Consider the following 13,704-nt stretch of genomic DNA (forward strand, 5'->3'; position numbering starts at 1 on the left):
ATATGAAGAAAAGGGGGACGATTTGTAAAAATAAAAAAAAAAAAGTTCACGATCTGCTTGAGAGATGTATGGAGGGCGTGTCACCCTTTTTCTCGTTTCTCCATTTCGATTGCCCCCTTCCAGCTCAATAAATCAACTTCTCATTCACGTTCTCGTTGAAACTCTCGTTAATGTTTCCCATGTTCATGTTTTCTTCATTCATGTCGTTTTCTTCATCCTCCTCGTCGCCTCTTTTCGCCTTCACGTTCACCTTAATGAGGTCCCTAAATATTTTGGAAAACTTAAAATGCGGCATGTGGCTACTTTCTATATGAATGTCTTCCTTTGTTCTCATATTTTTAATGCATCTTTTTTTTCTAAAAATGTTGTAATACATTCCGAATTTGTGAATATAAATTTTTTCGTTATTTTCCAGGTGTTTGTATATGTTGTCAAATATTCCGTTCATAATTTTCTCCACTGTCTTTTTGCTTTCCTTCGTTTCCATGGAGACTTCCTCAATTATCTGCTTCTTCGTAATGGCCTGCAGAAGAGAAGAGGGGGGGGGAGAGAAAGAGAGGAAGAAATGAACGAGGGAAATAAAAAACAGGTGAACAAAAGAGTGCATACTAAAAGGGGGGAAAACACGCGTTAAAAAAGGGAACAACACGATCGAGACAAATAAAACACAAAATGGTGTAGTAAAGCTACTGCACATCGTAGCAAAAAAACGGGTTAACAGTACAGCAGTTACACAAAGGCAACGAAATGGACTGGGGCGTGATCGCGCAGCGTGCAGGACTGATGCTGGAACCCCGTAAGAGTGCTCCTTTCCATTTTAACCTGCGAAATGGGAACCTTGGTAGAGCTCTGGTATAGCGCATTTTTGTTGTACGTGTTATTGACCCCCAGTTTGTTGTTAATAATATTATTCTTGTGGACATTAATGAAAGCTCGGCGTGAATAAGCAAACTCAAAGGCGAAGAAGAGCAAACACCATATTATGTACATTTTTTCTGAACAACCGTTTTGAGATCTTATACCTTACTGTGCTGAGCAAGCGCGCACCTGGTCAGGCACATAGATACATACATATATGTGTATGTACGTACAAATATATACATATACAAGCATATATGTACATTCGTGTATACCTCTGTGCATATGTACCTCCGCGCAGATATACCCCCGTGCGTACGTTTATACTCCTATGCTTCAATATGAACGTACATACGCGTGATGTTTCTTACGAACTCATTATAGTGGTAACTATTGGGGGGCAAAAACACTCATGTGAAACTTCCGCGCACGTTCTCGTAAGGTCCTTTACTCTTCAATCTTGTTATTGCATACGTTTGAAAATGTGTTTACTCAAAAAGTAAGGGCAGAACGGCACATTATTGTATATATGTAAAATGTACGAAAGAAATGCCTATTTATTCAGAAGGTACATACAAAAAGCGCACATGCAAAATGTACTTTTAAAAAAAAGGACTAAACTGCGTGGGGGGGTTGCAATTCCTGGATCGACCGTAACCACTTTACAAGTTTAATAAGCGTTAGCAATAAAATGTTTTTCTTTATTCATGCTCTGTGTATTTTTATTTTCACAAGGAAAAAAAATGGAAAAGATAAAAAAATACCGATTTTACTTCTCACTTTCGTTTCGGTTCACTTGTTTTTTATGCCTTCATTTTTTATCTTTTTGCTCCTAGAAATGACGAGCATGCTTTTTTTATTTTCTTTTTTTCCCCGTTTTGGTGCCACAAATAGTTACACAACGAAAGGTGTTTCAAATGGGGCACGTCAAAAGGGGCCCTTGGCGCACCCTTACGTATGAACACAGCTTTGCTCAGTTTTACGGAGTTTTGTTTTTTCGTCCATGCACATATCCCTGCGTTTGCTACTTTGTGAGACTGCCTCAGCGAGAAAACGGTTTTTCTTTATTATTATTATTTTTTTTTTGTTTAATTCCCCCTCGTGGCGCAGAGGAATGCTTTAATAGGAATGAAAAAAGCATTATCCCCTTTTTGGCACATATTTTATCGCATCGCAAAGGAGATAATGGTGAAATGATTATTTTCTCAGTTGCGCAGTTTCCCGCACAGACTACAAGAAAGCACAAGCGAGTGCCAAGAATGGTCCTATTTTTAACACATCGTTTTTTAATTATACCTAGTGTGGCAGTACACATTGCGTGTGTTAAACATACGCTACCCTTTCACCGTTAGGGGGTATTATCCGACACAAATTCACAGCCATATGTCACCCCCTTTTTTTATTTAAAAAGGAATAAAAATTCGCCTTCGCACTGGCATTTTTCTCAGCCCCTTATTTGTGGCGCAAAAAGGACATTCATCTGGGCCGCTTCAACTGTAAGGGCCACCAAGTCGTTCGCAGCAATTGCCGCATAACACCAGCACACAGTTGCGGTTAAAAGCCTACCCCCCTCCACGCCGCTCTTTTTATGCGCAAAACATTGGTAGGGTATCGCCATAACACATTTCCCATCCCCAATTGTAACACTATGCACATTTTACAAAACTTTTCAAGCGAAAACTTTTAAGTGAACATCAGAATGAGATTCGCAATTTTGTGCAAACATTCATATTTTTAACAAAATATGCCTTTCGAATGTTACGGAGAAATGCAAAATTTACCTTTTTAATGTAATACACCTCGCGTAGTTGTGCAAAAAGTAGGGGATATATTTTTTTTTTTTTTAAACTGAGAAGTGAACATCTTGGTTAATAAGGGGCATAGTTTCTCTTAATTATGTCGGTTGGGCAGGGGGAAGTAGCATGCATTAATTTTTCTGTCTACCAGTTCATAGGTCTCTTTTTTTGTAACCCTACATCGGTGAGGTATACCCCGCGGGGGGTTCATCCCAAACCGTCGCATGGATATTGTTTACGCACATATAAATATACATACCTGTGCCCATATGCGCGTTCGCTCTGGCGGACGATGAGCACTCCGCAAAACGTGACACCTCGTGCAGTGCTTCCCCACGTTGTCTTTTTTAAAAACACTTTTTGTGTCCCCCAAAATTCTGTCTTTTTTCGCACCCCCTTTGTTCGTTTCCCACGCTATGGTCCAATTAGCACACAAAAAGCATAACTGGACAAGGAAAGGTACCCCGCGTTATGACGTAGGATTCGTTTTTATTTACCCCTTTGTTAAAAGGACCTTACTGTGGGTAACCTTAATCCGTGCAGCATAACATTGTAGTATTCGCGCATGAAAAAAATATTAACCACGTTTCCACGCCCCCCTCAAAGCCACTCACATTGCGCCATCTTTAATATTCTCCAGCATTTCACGAATGTATCATTGGTAAATTACTTACACGCTGATTAGTATTGTTATTATACATATAATTATCGTTCGCTACACACATTTTTCTCGCACACTTTTTTTTTTTTTTTTAAACCCCTATTTTTCTTGCATAGTTTTGATTTCGCAACTTTCGTTTACTCATCGTTGACGTGAAAAATTTTAAAAGATGGTCTGTGTCTAAACCTTTTCACATTCACAAAAAAAAAAAAAAGAGGTAAATTAAGAATATATAAACAAAATGAAAAAAAATGCAATTTAGCGAATTCTTATGACCCTATTTGATAACGAAAAACGTAGATGTGATGCTAGCAAAAATGGGTGTAAAGCTTCGATAATAAAAAAGGAAAACAGTATCGTCAATCGTTATGCATTCCACAAAAATTTTCTCAGCAGTAGTTATACTTTTTTGGCAAAAAAAAAATTTTTAATCATATGTAGCACAATAAGCAAGTGCATGTAAAAGGCAAAAGGAAAAAGGCAAAAAGCTGTTTCCTTTTTTCTCCTTTTTTTTTTTTTTTAAGTTACCGTTTTTTTTTTTCAGTTCAGTCGAATAACTATATATTAAGCACACGTGTACCTTGGCGTTACTTCTTTGGTATCTTTCCTTACAGGTATGTATTATTGCATTCCCTTCGGGGGCATTCATCATCACATATTTTACCGCGCACTTTGCCGCGCATTTTGCCGCCCATTTTGCCGCCCATTTTGCCGCCCATTTTGCTGCCCAATTTGCTGCCCATTTTCCCCCCTTTCGCAGCACATCATAAGCTAAAAACATACCAACACATAACGCAAAAGAAAAGAAAAACAGAAGAGAGAAAAACCCCACGTACATAAACACATAAGCGCTCGAGTCAGCCTTATTAGGAAATTTACGAATGTATAAAAATTCACTTTTCCTATTTTAAACCACTCAAATAGCTACCAAAAAACGGACCACATTTATTGATGTAAAATTCAAAATGAGCGAAAACGAGTAAGTTTCATGATAAGCCTGAACGTTCAAATGGCTGAGAGGGACGAGTTTACGTCTCTGAGCAAAGAGTCATAATCCATAAAAATGTGCATATGAAAAAAATGCACAAAAGTGAGGGTACACCTTGTTCATGCATCTATGTTAGTTGCACCACCACCTCCGTTTTAAAAATATTCTCCATAATTTTTGTGTGCATTGGTAGAATATCTCCAGTGTGCTTTTCTGACATACATGAGGCCCTATTTTTATGCGTTCATTTTTGAGGCATTAGTTTGGTGGTGAGGAAAGGGATGTTTTTGTAGGAAGCTTCTCCTCCCACCCGACTTGCTCCACGCCTTAACAGACGATACTTCGTAAGAAGGCACGTCTGCACAGTGGTATCCCTTCACAGCTGCTCCCCTCCACAGTGATGTTACTTATCCACCCCCCTTTGCAGCCTCCTCTTCCGCATCAGCCAAATAACGACCTACGTGAGCAAGTGGATAATCAAGGCCAAAGTGGTGAACAAGTCGAAGCTGTCCACCTTCAAAAACAACAACAGCTTCTTCAGCATAGATGTGACGGACGTGCATGGGGACTCTATCTCGTGCAAATTCTGGGGGAGCGCGGCAGACAAGTGGTTCAACAACATCGAACTGAAAAAAGTGTACATATTTTCCAAGGGTAGGGTTTCCATTGCTAACCCTAAGTACAACACGGTAAAGCACAAGTACGAACTGACGTTTAACGAGGATAGTGAAATTCATGAAGTGAAAGATGATGGAGAAATAAAAATCCAGAAAAAAATCTCGCTAGTCAATTTAAGAGACATAAAAATAGCAACAAAGGAAACCCCATTCACAGCAGATTTGATAGGTATAGTTAAGCACATTGGCACCATAAGCAATTTGAAGACAAAGCAAGGAAATGACATAACGAAGCAAAATATAATCATCGTTGACGACACGAAACACTCCTTCGAAATAGCCTTCTGGGACAGCAACGTAAATTTAATTAAAGATGAAATAAAGGAAAACGAAATTTATGTATTTACCAACATAAGTATACGAAATTGGAATGACATGAAAAATGGAACCTTTGGCGTGACCAGTTCGATCGAGAAAATAGAAAACTTAAATGAAGAATTAAAAGCTAAATGTACAATGATATCAGAATGGTATAATACAAATGGAAAATATGAGCAATTCACCAACATGAGGAATATCTTATCCAATGATGTCAGCCAAATTCCTGACAAGCATTACGCCTTAAGTGACGTAAATGATGTTTTAGCAAAAATTTCTGGTACCTACACACTTGTAGGAAGAATTAAAAGAATATATTGGAAGAGTAAAGAGAATGAGCATCGATTTTACTATCCTGCTTGCACCAAATGTAAAAAAAAATTATTGTCAAGTGGACAAGACAATGCACCAGATAATGATTATGAAACAAATGCAAATGATGAAGAAAGTATTGTCTATTCGTGTATGAATTGTGATGAAAATAATGTTAAGCCTTTTTATAACTACACCTTTAATTTCCTGTTCATGGATTTTTCCGGATCTATAACCCTTAGGGCTTTCTCCGATGAAGGGTATAATTTATTGGGCAAAAAAGCAGAAGAGTTAAAAAGCCTAGATGAAGATACTCTAGATTACCTCTTCAATTACGATTTCTTATATAAGGAGTACAAGGTGGTTGTTAGGGTTAACCAGAAAGTGTACAACGGAATAGAGCGCGTGAACTTTACCGCCATGAGAATTTTCCCGCAAAAACATTCAGACATCTCCTATTTGCTAAACGAAATTCAGCTACTCATTTCGAAGGACAACACGGCTAATAAGAATAAGAGGGCCCTAAATGACGATTCCCATGATGCAAAGAAGCAGAAAGTATGATTGCTGCAATGTAATGCAGGGGGGGAAAGGCACACCAAGGGTGTTCCTCTTCTGCGGGGCGCACAGCGGTAGGCCCTGCAGTGCCCCAGAACAGGAAAGCCAGTAAGGCAGAAATATATACAACCACGTCCCCCCCCCTAGTTGCCAACCGCACACGCGGGAACAACATCCATGTCTACTTTTTTTCATAACCACTTTTACACCTCTCCTAAGCGTGCCCCTATGCGTATTTAAAATTATCACCTCATTTGAATTTTAAAAAATAAAAAAGTTTTCTCCTTTGCTACACAAAAGGGATGACTTATTCTTTTCAAATAAAAAGGTACACTTTTTTTTTTTTACGCCTTTTTATTTACTTCGAAGCATTTCGTGTAACCCCCCCGTAAGCCTTATTCACTTTTTTTTTTTTTTTTAAATGTTATGGATTGATAAAAGAAAAAAAAAAAGAAAAAAGGGGGGATGGGTGTAAACAACAGAGAAACTAACAACAGCAAAGGTGTTTTATTAAATTAATTATGTATACTAGGTAAACGGTAAGTTGGCACAGCTCTGTGCTGGGCGGCGCAGCTTGCCCATCGGTTTGGTTCTTCATCACGCACGGAATCTCAATGCACGACAGTGCGCGCTTTCTAGGTACCACGCGTTTTAATTCGACTGTTCGCCAAATCGCAGTTGCCGGAAATCTGCTCATATGTCCCGCAGAAGGCTAAAAAAAAGGGGGGGAAAAACGGATTAAAGTGACATGGTTGATCCTATTCACGTGCATTTACACACACGTATACACACTTGTGCGCACCCTGGCGCGCTCCCTCGATGCGCCCTACAATTTCAAAGACAAGGAGGAGAGGATCACAATGATAGAGCTGCAAAACATCAGGAAGGTGAACAGAAACGGCGAAAAGACGTAGTTGAGGGCGTAGAACGACCCGCTTGCCAAGAGAATAAAAAAGACGTTGATTAGGAAGGAAAACAAAAAGTTGAATTTGATCACCATCAAGGTTTTTCTGCTTATTTCAAACAACTTCATTATGACGCTTATATCGTTGTCGACGATGCAAGCGTCGGCGCTGTCCATCACCACGTTCGATCTCGTGCTCAGGGACAGCCCCAGGTCCGCGCTCTTCAGGGCAAAGCAGTCGTTTATTCCGTCTCCGATCATGCACACTTTTCCTACAAAGGTGAGTGGAAGTGGTTAGTGGAAGTGGTTAGTGGAAGTGGTTTGCGGAAGTGGTTTGCGGAAGTGGTTCGTGCACGTGGTTCGTGGAAGCGGTTCGTGGAATAGTGTGGGGTAAAATGTGCACCCATGGGGATGCGGGGGGGCACAAATGGTGGTTATAACGAACAGAATGAACATCGCTGGTGTAGACCCCCAAAAAGGGGTATCCTCTGTGGAGACACCCCCACACACCCACACACTGCTCCGCTTTTTCTCACTCACCACTATCGAGTGACTGTATCTTCTTCACAAAGTGGACCTTCTCCATGGGCAACGTGTTCGAGGACACATTCTTTTTTGATATGCCCAAAATTTTGGAAATGTAAAGAGCATTCACATAATTATCACCAGTACAGACGTACACCTTTTTGCGTTCTCTCTTCAGGTACCTAATTAAATCAAACACCTCCGGTTTTATGTCATCCACGAGGGTAAAAAATCCGACGATTATTCCTTCTATACACATAAAAATAATATTATTACTTTCGTTTTTTTTGCTATTGGAATAATTGTACAGGTACTGATACGTCTTGTGTACATTACAATCACAGGAGTAGAGATGGGCCTCCAAATTTTTGATATTCAATTTTTCATCAACACTTTCTGCTGCCTGTCGACAGTGTGTGTTTTTATACTTCGTATAGCAGTAGTACAAAGTGCCAATGGTAACCGATAGGTCTTTTACCACTCCAGTAATTCCCTGACTTTTCCCATTCTTCAAATTTTGCACGTCAAATGTTTCATTAATGCAAAAATTCGAGTTTATAAAGGTATTTATTGACGTAGCGTATAAATGATTACTATACTTTTCCAAATTTGAACTTAAGCTTAAAAAGAGGTATAACCAGTTGGTAATTTTTTCACTCAAATTGTTTTCACTATCAAATGGGTCATCATCATTTTTTTTCAGCTCAGCACCGTATGGCAGTTCTTCATCTTGCTGTGTATCAGTAATGGTAGTGTCATTATTTTCGCTGCTCGTTTCGCTCGTATAAGAATCGTCATGTGAAGAGATGGACACTTCAGGATTGTTTATAAAATACTCCTTGAGGGAATGGTCTCCTATCTGGTTATATTTATTTTTCCTCCTTTTATCATTTATAAATGACACTATACGATTGAAGATAGATTTTTTTCCACTGCAGGGGATGTTCTCCGTGTCATTGAAGTTACTCGGACTGTTTCTTTCTTCTCTTCTCATTACCGATTTTTTTATCTCAATTTTGTAATAGTCCCTTTGCGTCGTGAAGGAATAGAAGGTGACATTTTTTCCTGAGCAGTGGATGCTTTCTATAAAATTTAAGGTCTTATTATTACCACCATCGTTTGTGTCATTTTCGCGACAGTTATTTTTGTGCTCTTCGGTGAGGGTGCTTTCGTTTGGCCGCCAGCTGTCCCCCTTTCTACTCACTCGGTCTCTCTGTTCGTTCTTCCTCGGCATATCCCCCACATAGGCAGCGGAACCGTGCGAAAGGCTTCCCTTATTTTTTCCCCTCTTGTCCAAGTTTCCAAAATGTTCCCCTCCATCGGAAGTATCACCTAAACGACTGTACACACTCACTCCATTAATGTCACCCGGAGAGGGTGCACTTTTCTGTGTTCTTTTATTTTTCTCTTCACTCGTGTGTAAATGAAAATTGCTAAAATGGTGATCATCGCTAGAGAGGTAGTCCAACGCACTGCCCATATCGTCTTCCCCAAATTTCACAGAAAGATTGTTCTTAGACGTACTTTTCAACAACTGGTCTGTGAAGAGCTCTAAATTGGAAGACACGTATATTTTATTGACCACCGGTTTCCCAACTGTTAACGTGCCCGTCTTATCAAAAATGAAATGATTACATTCGAGGAATATTTCGAAGATGTTTATATTTTTTAATATAATTCCAATGCTGCTACATATGTACGAGCTTATGGCAATGGACAGAGGACTCGCTAACCCAACGGCACAGGGACACGCCACACATAAAATTGATAAGGAGAAATGTATGGAGAAAAATACACACGATAAAAATCTGTTTAGCTTAAAATAATTATCCTTCCTTATATTTACATAATCAAAATAGGTTAGGAAAAACCAAATGAAAAATACGACAATGCATAACCCTATAATGAATGGGATGAATATACTGGCTATTTTATCTGCATATAATTGTAAATTCGTTTTTTTGCAGTTCACTTCGTCTAATGTTTTTTTAATATATTCAATATAGTTCCCCTTCGAAATGTCATCAATAAAAAGAATTATGATCCCCTGTACACATTTAGACCCTGCATATATTTTGTCTCCTTTAAATTTGGTAATGGGTTTTTTCTCCCCACTTATCATACTTTCGTCTACATAGGAGATGTCATCATTCATTTTGATCCCATCAATTAGTAACGTCGCCCCTTCGTAAAACACCAAAATGTCGTGCTTTTGAATAAATTGGACTGGGTAACTATTTATCGTAAAATCGTTTATATTAATCTTTTTGTCTTCACAAAATATTTTGTTTATATCTATTCCTTTGCGTTCATTTGGAAAGAGGGTCGGTCTGTTGTTGGGGGCATCATCTCCTGCTCCTCCATGCCTTCCTTCCTCTACCTTAAACTCTCTGCTAGAAAACTGAGAGCTATTTTTGCAAAAGTCAGACAGAGCACTACTTCCAACAGGAGACATATCTCCATTTCTACTGGGGGACACATTTACATTCTCACTCGAGTTGCTATGACTAAGGGGGGCCCCATTGTCTTTCCCATTTTGCGAACTGGTAATTGTACAATTACTTAGCTGCTTCTTTAACTGGGGATCTTCCGTTTTGTCATTCCTTTTCTCCAGTATGTACACATGCTTGGTGCTTCTCTCGTATAAATCTTCTATTTTCTTTTTCGTAAAACTGACTAAAAAGTTTTCAATTTCGAACCCCAGTTTCATTATACATATTAGCAAAGCGGACGAGTCGAAGTAGAGTGGAATTCCATCCAAGTCAACAGAAAAAAACAAACAGAAGAGCAAAAGGAGCAGAGAGTAAAAGTAAGAAAACGAGGAACTGATTGATATTAAAACGTTCATGTTAATTATTCCATTCTTTAAATTTTTGTATCCATTTAAAACAAAATGAAATCCGAAATAAATGTAAACAATGGAGCTTAGCAAAAAAATAAAGAATAACCTGAGCGATAAGTTTCCAAATATTTTACTGTCCAGGTATATGCTTAACCACGTATTGGTCATACAACTGGGTAAATTGTTCTCATAAAAAAGGGACTCCTTTTTCAATAATTCTTCCTCCTTGGTACTCCCTTTTGGTTCCCCCTCCGGGTTCTTCCCTTTCGCCATTTTACAACCTTGTTCTTCTTCCTCTCCTTTAGGGTTCACCTCTTGGGAAGATCCCCTTTTCACTTCTTTTCCCGAATTCACAGTCTTCCCCTTCGCGCTTGCACCTCTGCTGAAGCGGGCGTGAAAGTGTGCCAGGGAGTCTCCCCTGGGCTGAGGGTACTTCCTGAGCACGACTCCTTCAGCGGACGCTGCTACCTCGTTAGACGTTCCCGCACGTTTCTCCCCCTTTACTCCTTTTTTCTGCTTGTCCTCCCGTCGAAAGTCAAACAAAAAATCCACCTCACCAATCTCGGTCATACTCCCCTTCTTAATATCCTTACCATTTGAAGAAGCCTTCTTAAAAAAGTTAGAGTTCGGAACAATCTTCTTCGAACTGTGCACCTTCTTCCCCACGGCATCCTCCGCTCCTTCATCACCATTCACACTATTTTCCTCATACGTTTTTGATTGTAGTTTGTCAGACGGGAATAATCTATCCTGCCCGCGTTCTTTCGTTTGTTTCGCCTTTGTGTTTGTCTCTCCAGATTTTTCAGCTATAGCGTGGAGTCCTTCTTCATGTTCCGCTTCTGAGGATTCTTCCTCCAAATGGTCCACCTCCTTACCAACTTCCTTACCCTGAGCCATCCTGGCATCTATGGCTTCCGGGTACAAGATGGACGAGTCGTCTTCCTCCTTGCCTTCCTTCTCATCAGAGTCAGCTTCATCAGAGTCGGCTTCATCAGAGTCAGCTTCATCCGAGTCAACTTCATTCGAGTGAGCTTCATCCGGGCTGCGTTTCTTCTTCCCATCACTTGGTGCAACCTCTTGGAACTCCCCCCTTATCGAATTGCCCCCCAAATCTGAAGTGAAAACCCGTGGAGATGCATTTCCATCCGTCGTGGTCATCCCCTGTCCCTCTTCCCCATGTGGAAAATACCGTTCGGTGAAAAAAAGACCGAAAAAAGAATTGTTCTCCCCTCCATTCGACTGAAAAGACGATTCATGTGCAAATTTTTTCCCCAAAAAATCACCTTTCGCATTTCTGAAATGCAAAAAATTAAACATATTCACGTAATTCTTGTAAGTGCCATAGGAATAAAAGCCATTCATTGAACCCATATTCATTTGGTAATTATTAAGGACTATAATGAAAATGCTCAAAAAAAAGCAACACAAAAGTTCAATTAATTTACGAGAATTATTCATTTCGTTATTTCTTGTGCTTCTAAAAAATTTTTCTTTATCTTCATCATAGTAAGCATCGATATTTTTCTTCTTTTTTAAACTTTCCAAAATGAACCTAATCCCGACCACATCTGGGTTATACAAAATGTAGACATACTCATGCCTCACATCATATTCTACATTTTTAATTCCCTTCATATTTTTCAACAAGCCATAGGCCTTTATCACGTCCTCCCTGAATACATACAGAGTAATGTCAAAGAGGATCCCCTTATTATGGTTATCTTCATCCTTGTACAAGTCTATCAGGTCATTATTAAATCCGCTTTCCTTTATTTCATTCATTATTTTGTTCACAAAATTTTTTACACTATTGTTGTCGCTACCTTGGTAGTTACAACCGCTACTCGACTGATAGGAATCCCCCTCAGACACGTTCAATTTTAACTTCACTTTACTATCTGTTGCGAAACTATTCCCATCTACGATTAAATTTTTGTCTTTTAAAAAACTGATAATTTTATTGCCACAGTTGTCACACGTCATGTTGTAAATTCTCAATTCGCAAATGTATATATTTTCTTTTTTCCCTCTGTAGGTTTCATAATCTTGGAAGATATTTCCTCTCCGGCTTCTTCCACTTTGGAGTGAATCTCCCTTACGTAACTGTGCCTCCTTGTCCTCGGATGTCTCACCCCGCTTACATCCGTCCTTCCTGACGCATTGACGGTTCGACTGGAGGTTCGATTGCTCGATCCCCTGCTTTTTAACATGCTGCTTCCTCCTTTTGGTTTGGTTAACTGACTGGAGGGCGCCGAAGTTTTCGCTATGGGGGGGGTCTTCATCCCTTCCGTGCTCGTCTTTCACTTCGGCCTTGTTGGCCGCGCGTTCCTCTTCGCGCGCATTTGTGCCTCCTCTTCTGTTATAGGTATCGTTCAAGGTGTTATCCCTAACGTTAGTGCGGCGTTCACCAGGACACTCGTCGGTCTGCATCTCATGCGCATCACCCGCATCACCCGCATCACCACCCACTCCGTCACCTACCCCGTCATCCACGCCCTTCCTATAAATTTCTTGATACCCCTCTTCGCAGTAACTCCCCTCATACCCACTGCCAAAATGTCCACTTATTTTTCCATTCCCCTGGTTTTTATCATTGTCGCCACCGTCCACGTCCTCACCAACGCCATGTGCATTTGCTAAAGTCACATATCCATCCCCATCTAGCAGCCCTCTCGAGTTAACCCCTTCATCCATATTTTTTCCCCAAATGATATTTTTAGCATAACTATTGTGATGCTTACCTTTTGTGTGCTTTCCCTTCGGATAAAAGGTAAACATGTTTACATCTTCGACATTTTCACGGTGAACGAATTCGTTCACTACGCTGTCCTTTTCTATTTTATCTTCCTCTTGGAATTCTCCATCCATATCTTTGCTGCTGTTTATAATTGCTACTAATCTGTTCGCATCAATTATACTATCATTGAACAATATGGACGCAGAGTTCTCATCGAAAGTCACCTCTTCCACCCCATCTAACTCTTCTATCTTCAAAAAAGTTATCTTGCTTTTCACACTACTGTTTATGTTACTAAGACGCAAAGAGCTTTTTGCCATTGTGCGAAGAGTATGCTCATGGGGTGTACATAAAAGGGCGGCACACTCGACATGCACATGCGCAGGTGTGGCACACACAATAAAAAGGGACAAAAAAAAAAAAGGAAGCTAAGGAGTGTGATAAACTGTGTTAGGCATATAATCAAATTAGTAATGTGAGTTTAATTCAGGGGGGCATTTTGAAAATGTTATCATGGGCTTCTTAAGT

At 39.8% G+C, this 13,704-nt stretch overlaps 3 protein-coding genes across 3 annotated transcripts; 1 reads left to right on the forward strand and 2 right to left on the reverse strand.

Moving 5' to 3' along the window:
* Nucleotides 1-124: 124 nt before the first annotated feature.
* PCYB_071250 (hypothetical protein) lies at nt 125-990 on the reverse strand (the record flags this gene model as incomplete). The annotated part of the gene is made up of 2 exons (XM_004221522.1): nt 125-523; nt 823-990. 2 exons carry the CDS (start codon nt 988-990, stop codon nt 125-127), a joined length of 567 nt encoding a protein of 188 aa, XP_004221570.1.
* Nucleotides 991-3,856: 2,866 nt separating this feature from the next.
* PCYB_071260 (replication factor A-related protein) lies at nt 3,857-6,174 on the forward strand (the record flags this gene model as incomplete). The annotated part of the gene is made up of 3 exons (XM_004221523.1): nt 3,857-3,929; nt 4,076-4,294; nt 4,731-6,174. Exons 2-3 carry the CDS (start codon nt 4,281-4,283, stop codon nt 6,172-6,174), a joined length of 1,458 nt encoding a protein of 485 aa, XP_004221571.1. The 5' UTR covers nt 3,857-3,929; nt 4,076-4,280.
* Nucleotides 6,175-6,994: 820 nt separating this feature from the next.
* On the reverse strand, nt 6,995-13,496 carry PCYB_071270 (E1-E2 ATPase/hydrolase; the record flags this gene model as incomplete). Its single annotated transcript, XM_004221524.1, has 2 exons — nt 6,995-7,344; nt 7,613-13,496. The coding sequence occupies 2 exons, from the start codon at nt 13,494-13,496 to the stop codon at nt 6,995-6,997; spliced, it is 6,234 nt and encodes a 2,077-aa protein (XP_004221572.1).
* Between the last annotated feature and the right edge of the window lie 208 nt (nt 13,497-13,704).

This window comes from Plasmodium cynomolgi, chromosome 7, assembly GCF_000321355.1.
Source record: "Plasmodium cynomolgi strain B DNA, chromosome 7, whole genome shotgun sequence".
Classification (NCBI taxonomy): Eukaryota; Apicomplexa; class Aconoidasida; order Haemosporida; family Plasmodiidae; genus Plasmodium; species Plasmodium cynomolgi.